The sequence below is a fragment of the Rhinatrema bivittatum genome, chromosome 10 (genome assembly GCF_901001135.1).
Source record: "Rhinatrema bivittatum chromosome 10, aRhiBiv1.1, whole genome shotgun sequence".
NCBI classification, from domain to species: Eukaryota; Metazoa; Chordata; class Amphibia; order Gymnophiona; family Rhinatrematidae; genus Rhinatrema; species Rhinatrema bivittatum.
The window spans coordinates 100,588,121-100,604,760 of NC_042624.1; the positions used below are offsets into that span (position 1 = coordinate 100,588,121).

General features: G+C 39.7%; 1 protein-coding gene across 1 annotated transcript; it reads right to left on the minus strand.

The window, feature by feature from the left end:
• Positions 1 to 4,908: 4,908 nt before the first annotated feature.
• Positions 4,909 to 15,851, minus strand: LEPROT. Its single transcript, XM_029618122.1, has 4 exons — positions 15,705 to 15,851; positions 14,856 to 14,931; positions 11,994 to 12,180; positions 4,909 to 9,603 (listed from the first exon to the last, which is right to left on the minus strand). The coding sequence occupies exons 1-4, from the start codon at positions 15,718 to 15,720 to the stop codon at positions 9,487 to 9,489; spliced, it is 396 nt and encodes a 131-aa protein (XP_029473982.1). The 5' UTR covers positions 15,721 to 15,851; the 3' UTR covers positions 4,909 to 9,486.
• Positions 15,852 to 16,640: the final 789 nt, after the last annotated feature.

The following is a 16,640-nucleotide window of genomic DNA, read 5'->3' on the forward strand; positions in this document are numbered from 1 at the left end:
TAGTTAATGATTTCACAGAAAAAAATGACTATTTCTATAACAACCACTTTCAGAGGGTGAAATGCATAATGATGTGGTTTCAAGGTAATTTGATGCACTTTTGTCCTAGACCTGATTGGGTCATTTTGGTACGTTGTGTAATCGGTATAAAACTGTTCTGTAAGCAAAGCAAAGGGGGGGAAAAAAGAAAAAAAAAAGACTGTGACGGAAATAGATGGTTACGCAGACCCCGATGAGAGGCAGTCCACAGGGCAATGAAATATCGCAGCCCTGAAGCCTTCCTTGTGACCCCAAACAGGTGCACAAAGGTTTCAGAGCAGACGGCACCGCAGGCCCGCTCCCATGGGAGGCGGGGCTCCCATCGCTGCTCTATGGTAGGCAAGCTCTTTAATGCATTCAGAAGATGCACTGTTGGAGTAGCTTGGGGGACCACAGCAATAATGCTCTGGAATGAATCCACAGTTTTCTATGCCAGGCTAGAAACAATCTGCTAGTTTATTCCAACCCTTCACAAAGTCGTAGTTTATTAGCTTACTTCCATTAGAATACACAGTGCTGCGCAAGCCAGCTCATGCAACTGGAATATTACGTCCCAAAAGATCTTACAAATGCTGGTTGGAACCTGCAGAGATGATTAGGACTATGGATTTGGATGATCTGAATGGGAAAAAATGCAACGAATGAGTCCATTTTGGATGACTGAACTGAATGAGCATAGTCTTCCCCCCCCCCCCCCCCAAAAAAAAACCAACAAACTAAGAAAATTGTTTTTCCCTTTCTAAATTTGTTTTCATGAAGCCACCACCCCCCACCCTCACCAAGATAAACAATCATCACAAAAATGTAAAGATTAGTGGCCCCTTAGGGCTGGCTAGTGCCAGAGCAAAGAAGGCAGCCATCAGTGCAGAAGTACTTAGGGATAACTCCTGCCCCATCTGCATTTCTGTAGAACTAAGATTGGGATAAGGAGGCTTTTGGGTTGGAGAGGCTTTATATTTTTATTTTGGGCTACTGGTGCTGGGTTTTTTTTTCGTTTTTTTTTTTTGGGGGGGGGGGGTGAGGCAAGGGAGAGTGGACACTGTCCATGCATTTTGCTTTCCATTTTGTTTGTTTTTTTGAAAGAAAATAAACCAAAATGAAATAAACCCCAAACAAAAAATAAAAACAAAAAAAACTAATGAAACTAAAAATTAAGTGCATGCACCCTTAACAGAGAAGGGGAAGAGAATGGAGGTGAGGGGGTAGGCTGCCACATCCCTTACAAATCAAGGGGTGGGAAATGTTATTAGACACTATCAGCCACACCCCTGTGAATTCTGCCTCCCCCCCTCTTTCCCAGCATTTCAAATCATCCAAAAAGGACAGACATGTCCAGCCCACTCTTGCCTCCAGCCTTCTCTGGGATTTGAAATGCCCTATGTGGTCTATCTTTTCAGGACCCCTACATTAACTGTCAGGGTGACTTTCAAAATGCTTGAGGACATCACCATATGCTCTGATCTCCCTAAACAGGCCCATTTCCCTATTGAAAAGAAATAGAAAAGGGGATTCTGAATGTCAGGGTGCTCTACTGTTTGTGGAAGAGATTTCAACAAAATTGGATGAATGTTATTGGGGCAGAAGAGGGTAGACAAAAATGCAGAGATGATTTTGTAAGTCCAGTTTTCCCATAGCAAATTAGGCTACAAAAGTGCCTGTTTTTTTAAGCAGTATTCTCCCATGAATTGCTACTGATGGCTCTTCCCTATACTAATACAGTCACTTAACAACAACAAGCTGGAGAGATGTGCACGTGTAGCAGCACACAAATTAGGTACATTTCCCCTTCCTCCAAACCCTTCTCTCCCATTTCTGATAGATTGTGAACCCCCCTCCTGCTGGAAGTAAAAGTATGGCTGTATGTGCTGGTACCATGAGCTTTTTTCAAAACTTGTGGACAGGCCATGCTCATCTCGTGCATCCAGAGAGCAGCACAACCAGCGAATGCCATGCCACGAGCTTTCATAATGCGTGAAGTAGCGGAAGGCTCCATCTTCCTAACACATGAATCAGGGGTCCTCTTGCCTAACCAATTTGGAGGAAGTGCTCCCACAACAGCAAAAATTGGTTCAGAGAGAGGGCCCCCTGCTCGCTCAGACTGTCACTGCAATGCCTTTTTTGGTTCATTTACTGCAGCCTCACTGTTGTATGTTTTCATGCAATATCATTTTTTGCTCATTACAATTTTGACCCGAAGTCTCAAAAGCTAGTCAAGAAATGTATTTGCTCCAATAAAGTAGCAGCTGATACTTTTTGGTTTTTATTTTTTTTAACCTTTATTTCTCTGCCTTCAAATGGACTAACACAGCAACCACACTGCTTTATATATCCTGGAAATCTATTTCTGCAGCTAAATGTTAAATGGAGAAAACGGTTGCAAGACTGACAAGAACTAAGACACTGTTCGGTAGAACTAGACAGAGCCTGAATGACCACGTCTGCGCCTTCTGAAATATAAACTCTGCAGGCAGCATGGAATTCTTAACAAGAGTATTCGCGCTACCTGCGAAGGAGCAAAGACTGATGTAGAAAGATCAAAACAGCAACAAACATAGAAACATAGAAATGACGGCAGAAGAAGACCAAACGGCCCATCCAGTCTGCCCAGCAAGCTTCACACATTTTTTTCTCATACTTATCTGTTTCTCTTAGCTCTTTGGTTCTATTTCCCTTCCACCCCCACCATTAATGTAGAGAGCAGTGATGGAGCTGCATCCAAGTGAAATATCAAGCTTGATTAGTTAGGGGTAGTAGGGGAAGTAACCGCCGCAATAAGCAAGCTACACCCATGCTTATTTGTTTTACCCAGACTATGTTATTCAGCCCTTATTGGTTGTTTTTCTTCTCCCCTGCCGTTGAAGCAGGGAGCTATGCTGGATATGCGTGTAGTATCAGTTTTTCTTCTCCCCTGGAGAAATAAAATATAGGGAGTATCAGGAGAAATCCATTTTAGATGTTACCCAAAGTATGTAAAATAAAAAGAACGTCTGCACTACCTCCTGTTTACTATGTCAAATTACTTTCTTTCTGTCACATCATTATATAGGGAGGGAGACTTGTCACACTAAATAGGTTCTTTTTTAATTTGACACTCTTAGCCATGCCCTTCTCTTCTATTGCCAACTCCCCACACGGTGATGTCCACCTGGTTGCACCATATGCATGGAATAGACTTCCTCGGTTGATGCATCAAGCTCCCCCACTTGCCTTATTAAGATGTAGTCTAAAACCCCACCTTTTTAGAACCTGCTTTTAAACCTTGACATCCGATTATCCTGCTCTCAGCCTTGATTTTAACCATTTTATTTACTGAAATGCCAGTCTCTTTTTTGGCCTGTATGCTTGGCTTGATTAGATGGAAAACTCTAGTGAGCAGGGATGGTCTTATGTTTTGATACAGCACTGTTCATATTGAGTAACGCTACAGAATTAATAAGTAGTACTACTATTTGAGGACACACATGACCTACAGACTAGATCAAGAGTTCCCAAACCTGTCCTGGGGGACCTGCAGCCAGTCAGGTTTTCAGGATACCCGTAGTGAATATGCACGAGATAAATCTGCACACAATGGAGGTAGTGCTTGCAACCGTATCCCATTCATATTCATTGGGGGTATCCTAAAAACCCGACTGGCTGGAGTTCTCCCAGGACAGGTTTTGGGAACCTCAGGACTAGATCAATCAGTTGTTGGTACCTAGTGGTTTTACATAATGAACCAAACTCTGTCAAATTCAAATTACCTGTACTGGTTTCTTTCATATAAAGCAGGAAAGAAATTTGACCTAAATATTAAGAAAAGGACAATAAATAATACCCAGTTTTAGTCAGAATGAACACAGTTTTATTGTACAGTATTAAAGTGAGTAAATTAATTTACTTCAGAACTTCATGATTCTAATTGACAAAGCATATAAAGTTTTTACATAAAACATAGCATACTTCATTTTACAATAAAAAGGTATATAATTTTATATTAAAGACATTGTACAACAGCCATTTTACATTAGGTTGCATGTGATCAATTTTATAATTTCATGCCTTTTCAAAACCACAAATGATTGTATAGTTGATAAAAAAAAAAAAAGGCACTTGTTACAGCAGAGAACAGACTGCAACGGACTGGCCACACTGTAGAAGGAGCCTAGCTGCGGGGAACTTTCTCCTTATGCAAAGAGCAGGCTGGGTTCAAGGTCCATCAGAATGAACAGAGCCAGAGGAAAGGTTCAGTCCACACTGCTCTAGCCATCGTGTATGCAAGTCCCGAGCGTGACTCCCTGCATTCAGTGTCACCGTAAATCACAGAGTGGTTCACTGGGATGCTAATTCCTTCTTGGCACTTTGGAGACATCATCATCATCACGGCTGGCTCAACCTCTGAACTTTGAGTCGCACAACTCAAAGCAAATGGGACGCTACAATAATTGCAAAGAGCTGCTAAATTTACCCAAAATATGATAGCTGTAGTGTTTAGTCAACACGTGAATACAGCTGAGATCTATAATCTTTATTAAAAAAAAAAAAAATCATTACTAGTGTGGTTACTTGCATTACATAAGTGTGTATTGCATTTCTTATAACTGTTAAAAAGGTACAAAAAAAACAGAGATGGTCCTGAAAGTGCATATTCACAGGCACATCATCTGTAGTGATAGTATATTTTAAGAAATATGGAGATTTAACTTTTTTTCTTAATTGAAAATGTTGGGAAACTTAAGAGATAGGGTTTACTGAAAAAGGAAAGAATTAATTTTACACAATACACCACACCCTATGAATTTAAAGCTCTTCAATTTCTCTAATTTTTAATGTACATTTCTATTCTATTAAAATGAATGCATTTTACACAAATTGTTACTTCATTTAATTTGGAGCTGGGGGGGGGGGGGCTTAGTGTGATATGGCCCTGAAAAATAAAAATAAATAAATCACTTTGCTCCATATGCATTGGCGCCGTCTGTAGCCCCTGGTTACACAGGTTTGACATTTGCTAATACATAAGCATTTACTCAATTTGGAATAAACACAGTCTTCTTTTTAAACCTCATTGCTATTGTTTACTGGGTTCAGATTATATTCTTATTTGCCATCTTGTCAGCAGAATTATTTTGGACTCACCACTGTGCCGTTTCTACCATTTCAGCACTGTCTCTTTTGCTAACTTCTAACAATAAAATTTCAATATTAGGTGGGAGGAAGATTAGAAGTATACCGCTTACATGATTTACTCTGCTTTTTTAAATCCAGATCTTTTCCATCTGATGCATGGTAAATCTACTGACTGGTAAAGATATAAAGAAATCAATAACAGAACAGGCATTTGGCCAGCATGGCATGTGGAATGGAATTTGATATCGCCATAATGACCAACATAAAGTATTTTCCTAAGCTATCTTCACTATCAAGCGATCCATGCTTATTGGAAAGAGATTTCACTTTCTGTCATCAAGCCTAACCTTTTCAACTGCATACAGTTCCTCAACACTATTTTAGTCTAACAAAATATCTTTGGAACGGGAATGACCATAATCAGCGGATAACAAAAAGTCTAAATAAAGATTACAATATAAACGAGGGAGGAAACACCTTCCTCAAACAGACTTCAGTAGTACAGAGATCACTGGTGCTATAAATTAAAGAAAAACACAAAAGGATCATGTTGGTATTATTGTTGCATTTTACAACCATTTCATTTATTTAGAAATGCAGTACCAGCCCTGATGCCACGAACTAACTGGTACATGTCATACATTAAACACACTGCAACAGAAAGAAAAGCTGAAGTTTGCAAGTATTATCACTGCATGAAATTGCTCCATCCTGGACCAGCATTCAGTCCTCATGGTCGGCTTAAGGCCACAGGATTTCTAGAACTTGGGCAGGATAACGAAGAACCTGCCAGGTAAGATGGGCTCATGGCAAGGCCCACTGCTGTGCGAGACCCATTTTGCAACTATAAACTGGCAAGCATGACAGATTGCTTGAGAGGCGAACACAAAACGGAAGTGTTATATGTTAGCACACCTCATCACAAGCAAACTTTATGCCAATACAATCAATCACTCCCCCCCCCCATATAAAATTAGCACAGGCAGAGCTTTTCCCATGCAACTAAAGGCAAACCCACCCCAAGGACTGTACATGTATTTTATAAACAATTGTAAAGAATGGATACCCATCACAAACTCAGACTTTACTGTATTGCAGTTTAAACTGGATCACGGAAAAAAAACAAAAAAAACTTGTGCATGGAAGAAACTTTTGTGTAATAAATTTTAGATCTACAGTATAAATATTTAACAATTATGTTAAAAAAAAATTTGCCCTACTTTAAAATTTACCGTGGCGTTAGATGACAAATTCAAATCTTGAACATTCAAACGTCTACAATCTGAAGGTGCCTACTTATTCATGATTATATGTAAATTATAGCAATCACAGACAAACTTCTTTACTACTGCTGTAAGAAAGCAAACTACTCCATAAATCTATTTCATTAATATGCTATAACTGGAGTAGGCCACTCTGATCCTGGAGTGCCACAAATAGGTCTGTTTTTCATGATATCCACAGTGAATATGCATAAAAGATTTGTATGCACTGCCTCCATGGTATGCAAAGCTCTCTCATGCATATTCATTGTGGATGACCTGAAAAACAGACCTGTTTGTGGCACTCCAGGACTGGAGTTGTGCACGCCTGTATTAAAATATCAGTAGAGAAATATACCAAATATGAAAATGTATAATATTTTTGTACAAAAAGTGTTTTCTTATGCAGTTGACTATTCATTGAGAACTACACCCCTACAAATTCAAGGAGCATATTTACAGAATAAAAATGTGAAAATTTAATAGAATTATATAACTAGAAATATAAAGTCTGTGAAAAAAGTTTACGACCTCCATTAAGAACTGCTATCAAGTTACTAGCAAGAAGTCTTAAACATTTCTATTTCATGGTTTCATAACAGGGTCATTCTTTATGGTGCGATGTTCTGGTAGCATGGTGGTATTATTAAAATTAGGGGAGGGGGAGGAGTGTGGGCAGGGTTATCTCCCGGCAGTGCTGCAGACGATAATTGTTTTTCACATTATCTCTGGGAGCACAGTGGGAAATAACTATACCTTTTCCCGTGGTGCTATGGGGGCGATAGTGTGCAGTGCAGCCACACTGCAGCAGGCAAAACTGCACCAGCGCAATGAGGCCAGCTACCCACTATCGCCCTCCCCCCCACCTTTTTTTTCACGATTCATCATTCTGCTATAAATATAGCAAAATGATGAATCTAGGGGTTGGTTTGTTACCTCATAGTACAAACAGATTAAAATTATTTTGTAACACATTCAATGCCAAACTTGATTCCAAACTTGAGGGGGGTCATGTTTAAGATGCAATCACGATGAATTTTTTCACAAGCAAGACATTTTTTTTTTTTTATAAAGCTTCAATCTACAAGCAATGATCTTTGTGTAAATAGCACCCAAGTATTTTCCCTCTTCCAGCAGCTGTGATGTTTGTTATGCATAGTTACTACACTTAATCACATACTGGGTCCTATTTTCAGAAGCAAAGAATGGGAAATATCCTTTTCAAAACAGTATCCCATATGTACACTATACTCACTACACATGTATTTTGCTGTCCTTAATGAAAAAAAGGTTTGAAGCATATTCTCAGTCTTTGTTTAGATCCTGTGACGGGGCGTGACAGGGTCACTATGCCAATCCAGGTAGGTAGAATAAAGCCAGGAACAAAAACTCCCTGGAACCAAAGTCCTAGAAGGAGGGGGAAGAAAACGCAGGCGACACAGAGTCAAGGATATACACTGGTGGCTTTCCCTGCAACCATAGAGACAAACACACATGTGTGAGAGATTAAGGGTGGGACTTCCCCAGAGCCAATCAGCTCGCAGAGGGGGAGGAGTTTGCCAGGTATAAAAGACTCCCTAACCCAGCAGTTTCTGTCTCTTGCTGGGGACCGAAGGATAAGGATCATGCTACCTGCTGCTCTGTAAGACTGGAACGTTGGTGTTCCTGCTTAGATGGAAGATGGATGGCTGGTGTGACTTCCAGGAAGGTGAGCTGGGAGCTAAAGACTGTTTTACTATCTGGATGTGCCTACTTAAGGATATTGTTTGAGAGACTGCCAGTGGGTGGTTGTATCTGAAGGGACAAGGAAAATATCATGAGAGATACTGTGGGAGGTGGCAGTTAGGCCCATTGGGCCAGACTTTTGAACTTGATTTTGTTTGGTTACTTGTAACTGACCTAGAGGGAAGAAAGCAAAGGTTAGAGACTTAAGATGAACTTTTGAAGCCAGCCTTTGCAGGGTGAGTCTCTGGCTCACTGGGGAGGGCACTGGCCTTCCAGCCAGGCTGGGAGGGTTCAAACCCTGCCTGGAGACTTGTGAAGATAAGTTACAAAGAACTTCTATTTGAGTTTTCAAGGGACCAGGAAAGCTCTCTCAGGGGCTGGACCTTGTAAATGGTGCAGTTGGGAATGCACGGACCGGAGGAACCGTGACAATCCTCAAATGGAGAATCATCAGGTAATGGCTGCAAAGGAGACAAACATCTTTCTGGTCTCACTAAGGAAGACAAAGTGGTTGAAGCAGGAGTGGAAGTGACTCCCTAGGATAAACAAATAGGACGACAGAGCTCCTGGAAGGGAATGAGACCTGGTGAGCGCAGCAGAGGAGTACAGATGCTCACAGCAGCCAGTGCGGAAGGAGGATTCCAATTTCTGCTCCACCTCCACTGTTATCAAACATACATCTACCTGTGTGCTTGGCCAACACCATGCTCCTCCAATGATCATTCGTAGCTCAGATCTGCTAAAGTACAAAAACCAGAAGGACTGGTTTTTCTAAAAACACAGTCTCATTTTAAGTGGTGTTTAACTGTAACTTAAGAAAGCAGAGTGCTGCCCCTTATATCACCATCAGGCCCTAGGGTCATTTTGACTATTTTGAAACAGCAGCAGCTCATGGTATGAGTGAGAGGCACTTGAAAAGCTACTGTAACAAGTTCAATTTGCTGCTTAAAAAGGGAGTGGTGGTGGTGAGGGGGGGGGGGCATAAATCATGTTTAGAGACTTCCACTATTAAGAGTGCAACCTGGATCAAAAATTAGTATGTCTTGTCTATCTTAACCTGGATCTGGTCTATCAATCACAGCATTATTTTATTGCAATTAGTAAGTAATAAAAAGTAAAAAAAACCAATTCTGAATAACATAGTGGGGTACTGTAGCAAATATTAACCACTGCAATTGCATATTACACATGTTCAGAAACTTACAGAAATTTCTCATTGGTGTGGAAAAAATTGCAATTTGATAGTGCAAAGCCTTTGTATATATCCCCCCCCCCCCCCCCCCCAAAAAAAAAAGCAGTCAGGTGACCACAAGTGTATCACATGCTGAACAGTCACAGCACGGCACAGGTCCTACCACTGTTCCCAACTAAAGTCGTCCCCTCTACCAAATACAAGAAAGAAGCCCAAAATGGTAAGGAAGATGACAGCATTGCCAGCCAGCACAAGTCCACAGGCTCCCCACTTGATCTGCAACAAGAGGGAAATAAAAATAATGAATTGCTTCAGAGAACCAGTTCCAGATGTTGTTCATAACGCACTGAACATGGTCACATGACAAATCACATTGTTGAAAAGCTTACATTACAAAGCTAAAAGCAACTAAAGTAGTGCTATGTTGTCATTCATTATTTTAAACACGTTTTCAAACATGTACTGAAGTATTTTACCTGACATATTTTGATAATTAAATCCAGTACATATAAAGTGTCCAATAGGTTTACTGTACTAGTATTTAAATTTTAAAAAACTGATCATAAGTAGAGGGATGTAGGCACTGCATACTAATCAGGCTAATGTGCATCACTAGATCGAGTTGCTATTAGTAATTCTAGCACAGATCCTCTTTCAAAATGTTTTACCTGGCCCGGGCACCAGAAATGTGCTGCCAGGTCACCAAAACCCTGTGGTGATTACATGCTACTAAAAGCAGTAGTACTAGAAATCACTTTAACTGCCCACTGAGGTTTTGTGTTTTTTTTTAATCAAGTGATTTGCCACATTTTTTTACATATTTAATATTTTCAAACTTTGATTCTGGACAGGAGGTGGCAATTTTCAGTGACCTGTGTTCCAAAGCACACATGCCCTTTTAACACAGGTGAGTTGGAGCAAATTTTCAAAGGTTAACTCCATAGGTAGTTTCTCTTTGAAGGTTAGCTAGCAAAGTACACCCATAGGAAGGGCATTCATACTTTACAAGTACTACTCTGGCCCACAAGGCAGGGGTAGGACAAGCCATAAGGCCTCCTTTTGAAAATCCCATGCAAGCTTGCCACTTTACTCTCTTTTCCTAAATGCACCCAGGGAGTATTTTCTTTTTAATTCAGTTAAGGACATGTACTATGGAAGCCCATATATTTTAGCTGAGCAGAGGCTGCCAATCCTCAGGCAGATCAGACAAAAAAAAAAAAATTTAACGATAGGCTGTTCCTATATTAGGTCCCTAAATTCAGGCACATTTTCAGCATCTCAAGTTTTCAGTTGAAAATATTCCTAATTTAGGTATGTAAGTACCTAGTGCTGAAAATCCATGCTGAGCACCTTTCCCCTCACCTTAACTCCATCCACATAGCTGCCTGCTTTTTAGGATCCTGAATTCAGGTGCTCAGGCCTAGTAAATTTTCCAAAAAGGGGCCAAAATGGGGGCATAACATCCTTAAGTTAGGCATCCAAAACCCTTTGAAAAACTGATCCCTAAGCGTTTGCAAGTTCTTCCTAGTTACTAATCCCCACTATTATGGTCCTATGCCAACTGAAGTGACCCTGAACCTCTCACCCCTATGCAGGCTTCAACATAGGAAAGGTAATTCTCTAACACTGCAGGAAACTTATGAGGCAGCTATGTACACAAAGTACCACTTTCAAATTACACAAAATATGCACAAACTCATCTGCAGTTACACCTGTTTTTTTTGCAATGTAAAACACTTTTTACAATCAAACACCTCATTGTGTGCACATACATTTTTACATGCAAACCCCAGGCAATTTTATAACAATCCACTTATGTGCATAAACCCATTTTTTATGCATATAAGTTTGAAAATTCATAAATACAGCATACACACCTGTTGAGTAAGAAGGTATTTAAAAAAGACACCACATGATTTAGGATGCCATGGATATACATACACTTTTTTTTTCTTTTTTACACATACACACAATATATTGGCACCATACTTGTTGGAAGAAAGCAACATGTATTTACAAAATGCCTGTTCTACCACATGCACAGCAAATCAGTGTTGAGTCATAAAATTTGTAAGAGGATCCTACATGAGAGTGATTCTTAGATAAATGTTATGCTGTACACGTTATGTTTTCTGTTTAGGAATGGGATAAAAAGCAACATGGATTGCAGCACCCTCTAGTGTGTTTTTATGGCAGTTAAGAATGCATACATAAAAAAAAAAATTTCATATTTAGACTATCCCAACTTAGTTTAAAATATATATTTTATACCCTTACAGCAAAGATAGTCCCCTGTTAGGTGAAGTCTCTCTCTCAATTTGTAAAGAGAATATCCTTATATATATGCAGAACATGCCTTTTGCCTAGAGAAATAAGCATGCATATATGACACATGGAATATATACATCAAAAATTAAGTTAGCACAAGTCTGAACCCTGTCAGCAGTAGTGCCAAATCAAGGCCAAAATCCTAAAGAGTTAGCCAAGTTTTAGATATTCATGCTGGAGAAGGACAGGGATTGTGGCAGTTGCTATTGCAGAAGCCTGAACAGAATAAATTAACTCAAGTTTGTGAGCAGCAGTGCCAAAGTTGTATGCATTATCACATGTTCAATATGTGCCAGTTAAGAATAAATCATCCGATAGATAATGCCCCCAGAACTTACCACGCTGACATGAGCAAGAACTAAAGGAAACCCAAAGGCAGAAACAACAATCCCTGTTGTGAAGAAGTACGCCAGTTCCATGCAGGCACTGCTAGCAGCCTCTGTGTCATCACTTATTCTTTTGGCAATGAAATATGGAATAGGGCTTATGGCATAAAACAACAGAACAAACATCGGCCAATACACCCTGTGGAAGAAAGATGCAATAAAGTCACAGCAGAAAGTATAAACTTAGCAAAAAAATGACTGTTCACTGCATGCGATATTACTCAAATATAGCCTCTGTGAAGCTTATATTTTCTGTGGTAGTCTGTGCAATTCCTAATCAACTGTCTAGTCATGTCTGTTTCTTACAGTAATTTCTACTAACAGGGCTGGAAAATTCCAAGGAGCTAGATCACCTGTGCGCCTAAAATTCAAAACAGCAAGAAGGGAAGAAAAAAAGACACCTTTTGGACTAAATATAGTTCCACCCCTGTTGACTAAAGAGAAACAGAATGCATTTAAAGCATTTCAACTTGATGGAAAGAAGACTGGCATGAAGAATAATTATGAAAATGAGTTCTATGAATAGAGGAAGGTGATGTATAGAGTATAACTGTCTGCAGAAGACAGTAGTATTGCACATACACAATGAATACATCTATTCACATTGTTTAAGTTTTATATGCAGAAAGAGTTCCAACACAAAAATATATAAGGCAGAACCCTTTTTACTGGAATAACCTGATACACTGATTAGCTTTCAGAAGCTATACTCCCTTTATCAGGACAAAAGATCTTGCACAAACATACAACTGAATCACGGATTCTATTACAATGGTGGTGGGGAAAGGAAGGGTTCGAGTTGTTAGAGTAACGAGAAGGCAAAATTATCTTAACACATCAATCTCCCTCCTTTAATAGAATCTGTGATTCATTAATATGTTCACGTTTTGGAGACCCTTCTCTACTGCTTTGACCTGATGAGGGGGGGGGGGGGTGTCAACTCCCAAAGCTAGACAAGATAAGTATTAAGTTAGTCAAAAAATATCACTTTATGTTCTATTGTAACATGGCAACCACATTGCTTTTTATTTTTATAAATTTAAATGCTGTGTTACAGATTTTGAGGCAGGGGGGGAAGTATGAAGCAGTCAAATGCTAAAAGGTAGATGAGTCTGACAAATGAACATGGAGTTACTTATATGAAAGAAAACATTAAAAGCATTCTTAGTTACAATATGCTCCCCTTCTCTAAGAGGGACCAAGACTCACTTTCATCATACGATGATGCATGTATCCCATGACATACAGGACTCTGATTAGCCAGAAAAATATTCCATTTGTCAAGCACACTGCTGAGATTTGTGGCACAGGGCATGTTATCAATAAAGTGTATAGAGCTTATAATATCTGCTGTGGTATTTACCTTCACAGATCGTGTTATTTTATAAAGTCTAGCTCTACAAGCAACACAATGCACTTTAGGGGAGGGGTACCTCATGTTTAGACAGATGTGTTTAAGATGAACCTTGCCAGTGACCCACAACATGATAAAAATAGCTTATTCCCCCCCCATTATTTTTTTTTTAAGAGGAGACAAACAATTCATTTCACTCTATTTTGTCTCTTTTTTGCTTATTTCCTTTTTAAAGCATACTTTACAATAGGTGTGGTACAGATCACCTTCTGTATCTGACATGTCTGTTTTTCAAGTGTACATACACAGGAAGTTATGTGCTTTTCAGCAGACACTAATAGGAATTTCAGTCCTTCCATGTCAATTTTTGATATTTCCAGGTCTAGGCATTGAGCAGACACACATCCCTTTGGAAATTGTGTATTCAGTGAAGTATGTCTTTCCAATCCTAATTTTTCCCTTAGCTCTTCCAACCTCTCTCCACTGCGTCTTCCACTTTCCAGCCTTACTCCATCTTCCTCCCTAAGCTCCTGTGCAGCATCGGATGGCATCAGACCCCAGCCTACAAACTTTAAGCACCCAAGCGATCTGACATCTGGGATTTTTCCAGCCCTGCAGATGACCCACGTGACATTTGCTCAGTTCACAAATCAAATGCACTTCTGAAGAAACAACCCAACTACATTTTTTTTTTAATTATTATGTTGATTCAATATAAGGTATCACAACCTACCAATGCTCCAATCAAGTGAAATACATTTATTTTCTAAAAGAGGAATCCTTCAGAAAAAAATACATGTATACATCTGGGTACCTCTCCTCCCTTACCATAAGGTGATTAACCTACTTGCAGCAACATTTTGTGTACTATAAATTAGAAATGCAGCTGCCTTAAAGTTTCTTCTCTAACTAGTCCTGCCTTACCTTTAAAAGGTAAGGCAAAACAGGAAGTGTACATGCAGCTCCCAAAAACAGCAACTTTTAAACCTTTTCAGTTTGTGGATCAGCGCCGGAATTTGTTGGCAAGTCACCAAGAGTAATACAAAGGCCAGAGCTGGATTCCAGCACATTCAGAGTCCATTTTCCCTTAAAATCTGAAAGCTGAAACACAGGGCTTATTTATGGTCCTTGCGTCATTCTTCTATCAACTGCCCCCACTCCTGTTTTTCTCCCTAAGCAATCTCTGTCCCTCCTCCGATGGCATTCCCAGGCCCAAAGGCTGAAGGGACATATTCTTCAAAGTACACCTTCAGTGCCAATTGTTGGCTGGCAGGGGTCACCACAGTAGCAGCAACTCTCTTCCCTCCCTCTTGGGCCTGTGTGAATCACCACTGCAGCACATGTGGTCCCAATCAACCCTGACAGACAGGGGGCATCCAAACTCTAATCTCCTGGGCAGCAGCATTCAGTGTTACAATAAAGGTCAGCTCCAACAATTTATCAAGAAAAATATATATTACGCATAATAATCCAGGGCACATCCCAACATGAGAAATGTTAGACCAATGGCTCCAGTGAAGGACAGTCCCACTAAAGCTGTTGAGAGAAAAAGAAAAACAAAGAAAAATGAGTTCATAAAAAAAAAAAAACTCAGTTAAATTAAATCCAATTCCTGTGACATGCTCAGTATTTAGTTTTTTGCTTGATTAAACAATCTAGCCTTTACTTCTTAGCAGACTAATCTATTAAACACTTTAATGCTAGGAGATTTGAAAATTCCCCCTTCCTTGCCCATGCTATCCAGCTAATGAGTTACCCAGACAAAATTATAACCGAATAAAAAGAGGCAATGAGGGAGACAATCTGGGGGCATGGTTACATTTTAGCCAGTCACTACTGATATTCAGCATTACCCAGGTAAAGTTAGCCACTTTAGAATTATCTGGAAAACTTTATTAGGAGTATTAAGCAAAATACTTTTCTGGACATATTCTGCTAAATATTTTTTTGTTTTGTGAAGGCCAGTATTAATGCTTCCCAAGAAAAGCACCAATGGGATAGATCACGTGTTACCTACCTTTGACATTTGTGCAAACAAGTTAGTACTCTAGTTTGTATATAGTTTCTACATTTAAAAATTAATGTCATATAATGCATATAATAGTTCAAAGAACAGCATATGCAGCTGAGAGACAGAGTGAAATACAGAAAAAATAAAGCCAGAACACACTGACGCACTTGAGTTTTGCAATGTCTGCTAGAGATGTAGGAGCATTACTATGTTTAGCTTGAGAATTTGGAGGCGGAATTTTTTGTTTTTACTTCTGTGGGATGGGGATTGGATTAAAAAAAATTAAACAGACACATACCTTTAATCCCCGCCATGCGTTTACCAGGAACTCACGTCTTTGGCCAATTAATGTTCCCTCCGCGACCACCAAAACACCAATGATCTTACCACCCGCTTCCTACTAGAGACTAAGAATGTAGACTACTTCCGGAAATCAATGTAAGGCCTGTCCTGAATGGTCATCGTAAACAGCTCTCGATTGGTCCCTTTAAACATTAACTATGATTGGCCAGTCTTACCTTCCCACCCCTTTTATTTTCTCCAGTTCCCTTTCTAATTGGCTGATATGATTTTCCTACCTCGAGCTTACCTTGCCTTTTCGTTGCTATGGAAACGACGGTGAGGGCAGAAATCCACCCAGGGGTTATATTTCAGCAGTATTCTGCATTTTAATGTTTGTTTGTTTGTTTATTTTATCGCTTTGATCGCACCCTTTTAATCAAAGAAACCAAGGTGAGTTACAAAAAATATACAGAAATATTATACATAAAACAACTATAATCCTACCCAAAAAAATGCAACATATAATAGTATCCAAACAGATGTGGAACGTCATTTGTTTTTCGCACCACTGAATTTTGAGATGCTATTAGAAGTCGATTTTATACTGCTGCTCTTTAAAGCTTTACACAAGGAAAAACTGTAAAGAACCTGCGACTCAGCTAAGGAAGCAGGACACAATGGGGGCGTGGAAGGCAAGGTAGGCAGGGCTAGGGAGGGGTGGGGGCAGGTAGAAAAGGGAGAGCCAGCGTGGGCGGCCCTCCCTTTTCTTTTTTTTTTTTTTCGATTTATATTTTTATTAGAAACTGCATGAACAAAAATACGTAACATTGTATCTGCCAGGCACAGAGCAGCTTCATCAGCAGGGCTTCATCTTCCCTTGTGCAGCATTGAAAACCTAGTAGCGTTTTGCGGTTCAGGTGGCTGAGTAAGTTTAAGGTTCTGTTCTGGCCAG

Excerpts from the sequence above, each read along its gene's own strand:
- LEPROT (XM_029618122.1), bottom strand. Across the intron at positions 12,181-14,855 it reads TGTGCCCTGGATTATTATGC|GGTGTATTGGCCGATGTTTG; the intron begins GTAATATATATT and ends TTTCTTCCACAG. Across the intron at positions 9,604-11,993 it reads TTCTTGCTCATGTCAGCGTG|ATCAAGTGGGGAGCCTGTGG; the intron begins GTAAGTTCTGGG and ends CTCTTGTTGCAG.